The following is a 9873-nucleotide window of genomic DNA, read 5'->3' as shown; positions in this document are numbered from 1 at the left end:
ACTAAGCCTTATGATTACAATTATGGATTAAATATTTCTGCAGGCCATTCGTGAGGAGAAATCGGCGGGACTATACACACGCATTGAACATATTTGCTTCCCCGGTTTTGTAAACTTAACTCTGATAATGTATGGTTCCAATCAAATGAATGTTACTTAATGGTTTTTGAAATAAAGGTTTTAAATGGTTATTATATTTTAAAATTGAAAAATCTCTTGAAATTTTTGGGACATTACAGGAGGGGCATTTCGGTAGAGATTGCAAGCAGAGCAGGAGGGTTTGTTTCTATCACGACTAGGAGGGCCACATTAGAGCTCATTGCCCCCTTCTTGTGTTTGGTGAAGTGCAGAATCCAACACCTTTGGCATGGCAGATGCCAGATGGACGTCAAGGGAAGACTGAGGTGCCTAGGGCAGAAGAAAGAGCATACCAGTTTCTTATAGAGGATCCAAGAGTGGAAACCATGTCAATTGCGGGTATTTGTTCAATTTATTTATTTATATCTTGCATTTATGAATTAAGTTTTTCTTTTAGAAATTGTGTTGAAATATCTTGAAATATGTTTTCATGTTCATGAAATTATGTTGGTCTTGTCTCAAGGTCTTCGGTGGGCGGTATTGTTAGGGTGGCTTAGACGCATGGATATCTTCTCCTTTTCGGTAATTTCCTTAGGGAATGAATAAGTAGTGCCTCGGTTGGTTCGATATGGAGCCTTAGTCTAGTATAGGGTTGCATTAAGGTGATTGGTATATTTCAAGTGGGGGAGAGTGGAGATTTCATAGCAGAGGGACTTCGTGCCAAAATGTGGTGTTCAACCGGATTGTTCAATTTCAAGACGTGCGTGCAATTGCTTAATCTTCTGATTTTCACGCCGGGGTCATCGCTAGTTGTTGAATTCCTTTGTGGTTGTCTTAGTTAAAGTTGTATTAGTATCCCATATGGCGTCTTCGTGTTTAGGGTCCTAGGATGTTAGGAGCTCAGGTTGAGGGTTGTGAGGAGGACTTCCATGTCAGTTCTTGTTTGATAGGGACTTGGAGGTCCGAGTGACGACCCAAAGGTCTGATATTGATATTAGGACAAAATCACCAAGATTTTTGTAGAAAGCCCAAAGCATGAAGACCATGGGCTAAGTAAATTAATCATCAACAGATACAAAAATCATATATGATATTTACAGTCCAAAGAAAATGGAGAAATACAAGTGTTTAAGGCCTGATTTTGATGGAATCGAATTTTAAGTGAAAAATGGTATTAAATCCCTGTCACTGCCTATAACGCGAATTGGAAGGTCGTGATGATGTCGTGCCGATGAGATTGTGGAATGTGGATCACATGAGGAAGCCGCACAATATATCTATCTATCTAGAGGAGTCTTTGTGTTCAGTTCAGCGAAAATGGGCGCTTGATTGAAGTCATGTGGCTGTCTTCTCGCAGAAGAAATGTAGTATTAACTATATAGAAAAAGATGTGAAATAAACACCATTTTTTAACACTTGTGAGATCTATGTAGAAAGTTAGAAGGTCGTGATTTTAAGCGCCTTACAAGAGTACATTAATAAAGGAAGGTGGCATATGGATATATACCAAAATTTGAATGATGTTCTTCATTGCAATGTTAATGGTCAAACTAGTGTTGGTTATCGTACAATTTGGAGACTGCATTACAAATACTTAGGTTTCATGGTGGTTTCTACTCAACAAAATTATGTATATGTTATCAAATTGAATGCAAACTTCTTGGTCATAATGAGCAGATCAGGCCAGATGCAAGTTGAAAGAAGACATCCTCACGACATGGAATTGTGAGGCCACCCATTGGATGATCATAACCAAAATTTTCCTCTGATTGACGTAGCAGATCTTGGAATGAAGCCTGGTCTAATAATGATAAAGGAACAACACATGTCTTTTTTCTTGATCACCAACATAAACTGCAAAATGTCCTTTGGGGATGATGTCTACCGATGATGATGATGAGCGGCTTCCATTGGAGAAAGACATTAGCAAAGCCATTAGCAAAGCCCTTTACAAAGTCGTTCCCTTGAGTTCATACACTAACATGTGTGATCCTACCATGAATTTTTAGCTAACAATTGATGATCATTGGTCATCGGCCAATTTCTCTTCACCAATCAGTCCCTATCATAACAGGTTAGAGGAAAAGAACAATAACTGATAACTCTTGGGTAGGTGGTGTTGAAGAAACAACTGATCCAGGCCTTAAAGCTATAGTCACATTCAGTATATGGAGAAAGATGTGGCATACACACTTTTTTTGAACAGATTGAAAATACAAGCTAAAGAACAAAAGTAAGTACGTGGTTCTGGTGGGCTTAGAGGACATTGATAAAGAAAGCCCTAATTGCATAGACATGAACACCATAAGTTGAACTATGCTCGTCATTAATGTATTAATGCTGAAACTAAATTTTGTTATCATACAATTAATTTGGAGACCACATTATTAATCATCATGGTGATTTTGACTGTACAAAACTGTTAGCAAACACGATGCATGCCTAGCTCTTCATCATAACGAGCAAAGGCGGCAGGCAACATCAATGAACACTTCCTCACGACACGGAATTGTGAGGCCGCCCATTGGATGATCAAATCCAAATTCTTCCTCTGCTTGATGTAGCAAGTCTTGGAACGAAGGCTGGTTTAATAATGATAAAGGAACAACAAATCGTCTTTTCTCTTGATTACCAACATAAACTGCAAAATGTCCTTTAGGGATGATTTCTGTAGATGACCATGGACGGCTTCCGTTGGACAATGATCGATCAAGAACTTTCTTTGCTTGAATGATCCGAGGCATACGAATAGCCATGTATATATGAAGGGTAAGGTCACTTAATTTGTTTTGGTAAAGAAATGCAATATGAAAGGATTTCGTTTTTGTGACAGGTGCTGTGGAGGAGTTGTGCTTGATATCTGCACAATTGGATGCGTTATATAGGTGTAAGAAGATTTCATTAAGATTGGGTAATAGTAGGAATTTTAGTGAAGAGATTGTGACACATTCTAGCAAAATGCAAGATCACATGGTTTTGTCTTCCAATTTGTTATTGGACCCAAAGGATTAGACGTTGAATGAAGTATGCCACATATTTTCTGCAATGTAAGTGGAAAAGAGTGAGCAAAACTATGGCCCATATGTATATTGGATTCTGAAGGACATGCACCATTATTATTCACATGGCTATGTTTCATTAAAAATCGTAGTATTTTGGATCTTTATAATTAATTTATTTTTTGAAGTACAACCATTCCACCATTTTAGGTGGTGAAGTGGTTAACACTATCAAAAATGAAAAGGGATCAAATCTAATTAGGAATATTAATAAACCACCTACTAATATGCTTTTGAAGAAAATGTTCCACTCTAACGGGAAGTGATTTTTCCACAGCAGATTTTACTCCATCCACTGAAATATATTTGTATTGTCAAATATGCCCTTCATTTAAATTTGTAGATATTAATGCGAGAGAACGATTCCAAGGTTATTTCCAAACGACAATGACGCTCTTTCCTTATTCTTACTTCCACATCGAGTCATCGGTGATGCCTTTTCAATATCTGATTCTCAAACAGCTTCATTGCTATAGAATGAATTGTCAATTTTTGATCGATTAAACCTATTGAATGTATGACACCGTAGATCATATGAAGTTTCAATTTCCTATGGCTTACACAGCAGTCGAACAATTACAATCCGCTAAAAACTCACTCAAATGGCTCACCGACTACTTCATCAATGCTCATACTGAACCTAATGTGCTCTACATTCAGATCGGTGATCCAGATCTTGACCACAAAATTTGGGATCAATCTGAATATATACTAAAAAAGATCTGTGATACAAATAAATGTATCTTCCCCAGGATCAGAAGTTGCAGCTACAATTGATGTAGCAATGGAAGCTGCTTCACTGGTGTTTAAGTCTACTAACTCTGTTTATTCAAGCTCGCTTCTTAAACATGCTAATTAAAGAGTAGTTTTTACATTTGCGGATCAACATAGAGGTCTTCACAGTATAAACCTTTACTTGATCAACACAGGAAAAAGAACCAAAAAAAATGTGGGAGATTGCAGTCCATAACCCTATACGATTACCAACCTTATGAAATACAACACACATCAAAAACACATATGACTGCAAACTAGCATACACCAAGGATACCGAAGCTCACTAAAATTGATACTGAAGCTCTCCAAACAACGATGGATGACTGCAAACTAAAATTAACCCAAACCCAAACCATTTGAATGTTTTTCTTACTTCTAACTACAACTATGGATGACAGCTTAAAAGTTTCAGGCAACTTTCATGGAATCTTATTAAGTGCAACATCCTAATGGGATCGAGCAGGCTGACAATTCGAAACTGAGAAGCTGCATGGAATTGGTTAATAACACTGCAATAAAAACACATGTCTGAGATTGAGCCTTCCCCAATAGTCCCAGGAGGAAGCAAGATGCGTCGTTGTTTGAGAATCAGAAAAAGCAATGCAGTTGTCATATGTGTGTTTGGTGTGTGTTGTATTTCATAAGGTTGGAAATCATATAGGGTTATGGATTGCAATCTCCCATGTTTCTTTCTTTGGGTGCTTTTTCCTGTACATGTTGATCAGGTAAATGTTCATACTTGATTGTGTGTGTTTTCCTCTTGGGTTATTAACTAAATCAATGCAGGTTTCACTTTAAGATCATCAATCAGTTTCAGTCTCATTTGGTTGCTGTTAAAATCTCAGCTTCTATCAACATATTGGAAAACTCCAGCTCTTATTAATATAGTAAAAGGTAAAGCAGGCCTAGCCTTTCAAGTTATAAAACCGCAAGACAAGATCTTTTGGAGCAGTGCAGACACAAAGTTATTAGTTTCAAGCCTTATTTTAAGTATTAAAATGGCTAAATGAGTGTCGATCTTTGGTTCAAAAAAAAGAATTAAGTATAAAAATGAGAATGGTGTATAGAATAACACACAAGAAAAAAAAGAAGCTAGTTTTAATTTTGGCTTGGGTGTAGAAAAAAGAGGTGGACCATGCGTGTTCTCTCTCTTTCAATATTAAATGAGGGGCATAATTGGTAATAGATATAAATTTCAGTGTATGGATCAAAATTTTGATGTGGAAGAATCACCTCCCCTAACTAAATGGGAATCGAGAGTGTCATTGGATGTATTTATGGGGAATTGGCCATTCAAGAAGAAAATGTTGTTTCTTTCACCTAACCTGAAAAAGGAAGAGCTGTTTGAATGTGGTTTATTTTTATATTTATTTTTTTGTAGATGTTGAATAGAAAGAAAAATGTTAATTTTAATTTGCTAGCTTGGGTTAAAAATCTTGTTGTCTCTCAAAACTCCATGTAACTATTATAGCTGGCATATTTGTTAGCCCATTTCGGTATATATCTATGTATTTATACATACCCGACCCATTAATGTTGACATTCGGCCTATGTATGTTTTACAAGTATATATTCTTTTTCTTTAATGAGAATTGGGATTGACGTGGAAACACATTTTAATATAATATCGAATTATGGAACAGATTTTTCCTGATTATCTCACTTCAGCCTCCAATCCATATCTTCTCCTTTTCTTCTTGTTAGTCTTCATTCTCGGTACAACCATAGTCACCACCTTCTCTTCTCACCGATGTCTTGAACTTTTTGAGACCGACCTCATCATGTGTAGCGTCGTTGATCATCTCTTGACCATCCCGACAGAACCCCACAGACCAATGAAAAAAATTGACTCTTTTCTCAAGTTTTAGATTTATGCTGAAAGACTGGAAAAGTCTTCATATTGAGACTGTGAACGTTTTGATATTGAAAAATCCCAAAATTTTGATTTTCTCTTTCTCAATATACCAACTTGGACTTTAGTCGATCGATGTTGACTTTGGTACCTTGTGATGAAGGACGTTCTAATTGATATCCCAATTTGGTTTCCCTCTGGACTCTTTTATTATGAAGTTGTTATATCATAATTATTAATTTTTTTGGCTTTGAAACCAACTGTGTGGGCAAGAAGTATTCAACCTTCGATTTGCATAGCTATAAGTTAGAAATTTTAATGGTTTTTGAAATGATATATAATATCCAAATAAAAACTCTTTGAGATTGTTATTTTTTTTAAGAATCTATTTACGGTGTGGTTGAATTAAGGTTTTTTTTCCTCTTTTATTTTATTTTATTTTTAACTTTGTGACTTCCTTAATTGATAAAGTAGCTAGAAATTTTCGGTGTTTGTCAATAAAATTATAAAAATGTTAGAATTAATACATTATATTTTAATACAAGTATACCTTTTAACCGATTGATGTGGATTCAAATAAGATTATTTACCATTTCATGTGTTGATGTTGTTGTGTTGTGAATCTTTCTTTCGTTCTTAACTTTTGATGTTTAATTATGTGGTGTGAATCGATTTTTTGTTATCTTCTTGTATCTCAATGTTGAATGTGAAGCCACAATTGTTGAATGTGAAGTTTTTTCAAAGGTTGGCTGAAGACCCGGTTGTGTTTTTTGACTACTTCTGATTTCCATCTCTATAAAAGAGATTCATCTGTATTTGTAAAACTTGTATCTAGAGTAACACAGAAAGAGTGCAGATTAGCACCAAGAAATATAAATTCCTAGTTACAGGTGGACGTAGGTCAGAGAAGGACCGAACCACGTTAAATCCCTCGTGTTCATCCTTGTATTCTTGTTTTTCGTGAGCTGTGTGTGTATTTAGAGTCGTGTGTTAAGTGTCTCGATCCTAACAAGTGGTATCAGAGCCTTGGTTTAGCTACAGAGGGTGATTTTCTGTTTTTGGTTGAAATTTTTTTTTCTCAAAAACGAATTTGGTGTAGACTGTTGGAAAGGTCTCGTTCCGCAGATTCCGAAAATAATTTTTTTGAAATTTTTTTTTCTCAAAAACGAATTTGGTGTGGACTGTAGCTGACGGATTCACTGTAGCAGTTTGCCGGAGAAGACGACACTGTAGCACCAGACACTGTAGCAGTCCAACGGAGAAGACGACACTGTAGCAGGAACTGTAGCACGACGTCAGCAGTGACGTCAGCAGACACTGTAGTAGGCACTGTAGCAGATTTGAAAATTTGCAATTTGGCCCCTGAATTTCCAGAAAATTGCAAGATAGGTCATTGTTCTCTCAGAAAATGGCAGAAAGCAGTAAGCTTCAGATTGAGAAGTTTGATGGGAAAGATTTTGGTTGGTGGAAGATGCAAATTGAAGATTTGCTCGTGCAGAAAGACTTGGACGCAGTTTTAGGTGAAAAACCGGAGGCGATGACACAGGCAAACTGGGAGACTTTGGATAAGAAGGCCAAGACATTTATTAGACTGACGTTGTCAAAGGATGTTGCCTTCAATATTTTGAAGGAGACCTCGGCAAAGGGAATCATGGAGGCATTGTCTAATATGTACGAGAAGCCGTCGGCAGCAAATAAAGTCTTCCTGATTCGGGAACTAGTCAACACGAGGATGAGGGAAGGAAGTTCAGTTACAGTACACATCAACAATTTGAACTCGATTTTATCCAGACTTGGGTCAGTGGGAATAAAATTTGAGGACGAAGTTCAAGCTTTACTACTGTTATCATCATTACCTGACAGTTGGTCCGGAACAGTTACAGCCGTTACTAGTTCCGCAGGATCGAAAGAGCTCACTTTTGAGGGAATTCGGGATTTAATTCTAGGCGAAGACGTCAGACGAAGAAATTCCGAGGAATCATCAAGTGAACAATTGAATGCAGTCAGAGGTAGAAGAAATAACAGAGGTAGTGGGAGCGGGAACAGGAGAAGGAGTCAGTCGAGGACTCGAAATGATGTGACTTGTTGGAACTGTAAAAGGTTGGACATTTCAGGAATCAATGTCCAAAAGACAAGAAAGAAGTTAACGTTGCAGTAGACCATTCAGATGATGATGTTTTGATCTATAGTGTGGAGAGCAATGTGGATTCCTGGGTTATGGATTCGGGTGCTTCATTTCACGCTACCCACATCCGTGAAGCACTGCGAAATCTGAAAGAAGGGGATTTTGGTAAGGTAAGACTGGCGAACGATGAAGTTCTTGATGTGACGAGCATAGGTGACTTAGATCTGAAGACTCCAGTCGGTCCATGGACTTTGAAGGATGTCCGGGTAATTCCAAGTCTGAAGAAACAGTTGATTTCTGTTGGGCAGTTGGATGAACAGGAACACGAGGTTAAGTTCAGGAATGGGCAGTGGAAGGTTGTCAAAGGAAATCTTGTGATAGCTCGTGGACATAAGAGGTATTCATTATATATGGTCAGTTTACCGTCTGAGGGAGTAACCGTCCCAGTTCAGAAGAAAAACAAAATCCGGTTCATAGAGTCTCGTGGACAGAAGAAGGTTTGCTTTGCAGATGGCAAACCCAGAGTCACAGGTCAGATTCAGGTTGAACGTGTTTGGAACGGTTCAGAAAAACCAGTCAAGGGCATTCATAGCAGTGGGAGCATGGGCTTTGTTTCAGCTAGAATACCCAGAACACAGTGGGTTAAGAGAACCAGTATTCCATCTGTAAAAGTCTCTCCAGATTATCTGCTTCACATGGAGAGTGTCGTTTGTTCTCAGGATGTTCCAGGATCGGGCGGTTCATTTCAGTGGGAGCCGGTGGAGACAGAGAACAGGTAAATTGAAGAGAAGGCCGGGTAACTAGGAAGGAGTTAAGATCAAATTTTTTAAAATACAGATGCACAGTTGAAGCACAGGTGAAGATTGTTCCGTGGCTTCAAGTGGGAGATTGTTGAATGTGAAGCCACAATTGTTGAATGTGAAGCCACAATTGTTGAATGTGAAGTTTTTTCAAAGGTTGGCTGAAGACCCGGTTGTGTTTTTTGACTACTTCTGATTTCCATCTCTATATAAGAGATTCATCTGTATTTGTAAAACTTATATCTAGAGTAACACAGAAAGAGTGCAGATTGGACGTAGGTCAGAGAAGGACCGAACCACGTTAAATCCCTCGTGTTCATCCTTGTGTTCTTGTTTTTCGTGAGCTGTGTGTGTGTTTAGAGTCGTGTGTTAAGTGTCTCGATCCTAACACTCAAATTGTTCTTTTGAAAACTACAATAGCTTGCCAAGAAAGATGCTTATAGGATGACACAAGAGCCCTTCATCATCTATAATTACCGGTTTGGAAAACTTTGTGTTTACAAACTTTTGCTCTTAAATTGCCTTTCCTTTTTAATTCATAAAGACACAATACATGTGCTTGATTATGGCATGATTAATTCAATTTGGTTACCGTCATATGTTAAACATATGTAAATGGTGTTTAATTTAAGTAATTGAATATATTGGTGATTAAATATAGTTACATTTATATATTGTTGTTTGAAAAAATTATTAATTTATACATCTATTATGTTAACAATTTGATATTTATCATCATTCCCAATTATACAGGCAAAATCATCATTTACTTATATCCAGACAGTTGAATAAGTTAATAAAATAGACATTCTTAATGTATATGACACTTTATCCACACTCGTTTGTGAGAGTTCAAACCCTAAAAATGGCATATGCATTTTGGATTGTGTCATTTTTTTGTATTTTCTTTTATTATAAAGTTATCTTGCTCTTTTATTAAAAAAAAACTTATAAATATGTTGGGTCTGTCATAAGCTACAAACATAGGGGCTTCCTTTTTCTTATCTTGTTGTAGGCATGGAATACCAATAGACCGACCATATATAGACCGACCATGTTGGCTATAAGATTTAACATCCTTGTGTTAATCTTTCATCATTGATATAATGTAGATCCCATATTAATCTATCGTAATATTACTAATCACTACTAATCATACACTAATTACTTCATAATTATTAT

General features: G+C 37.0%; 1 protein-coding gene across 1 annotated transcript; it reads right to left on the bottom strand.

The window, feature by feature from the left end:
• Positions 1-1663: 1663 nt before the first annotated feature.
• LOC145168500 (auxin-responsive protein SAUR23-like) lies at positions 1664-3002 on the bottom strand. The gene has a single exon (XM_079087297.1). The coding sequence runs from the start codon at positions 2832-2834 to the stop codon at positions 2532-2534; it is 303 nt and encodes a 100-aa protein (XP_078943423.1). The 5' UTR covers positions 2835-3002; the 3' UTR covers positions 1664-2531.
• Positions 3003-9873: the final 6871 nt, after the last annotated feature.

This window comes from Lactuca virosa, chromosome 4 (assembly GCF_052849685.1).
Source record: "Lactuca virosa cultivar CGN04683 chromosome 4, Lactuca_virosa_CGN04683_v6, whole genome shotgun sequence".
Taxonomy (NCBI): Eukaryota; Viridiplantae; Streptophyta; class Magnoliopsida; order Asterales; family Asteraceae; genus Lactuca; species Lactuca virosa.
Note: the sequence above shows the minus strand (reverse complement) of the source record. Positions and strands in the feature narration are given on the sequence as shown.

Excerpts from the sequence above, each read along its gene's own strand:
- LOC145168500 (XM_079087297.1), bottom strand. The coding sequence starts at position 2,834 with ATGGCTATTCGTATGCCTCGGATCATTCAAGCAAAGAAAGTTCTTGAT.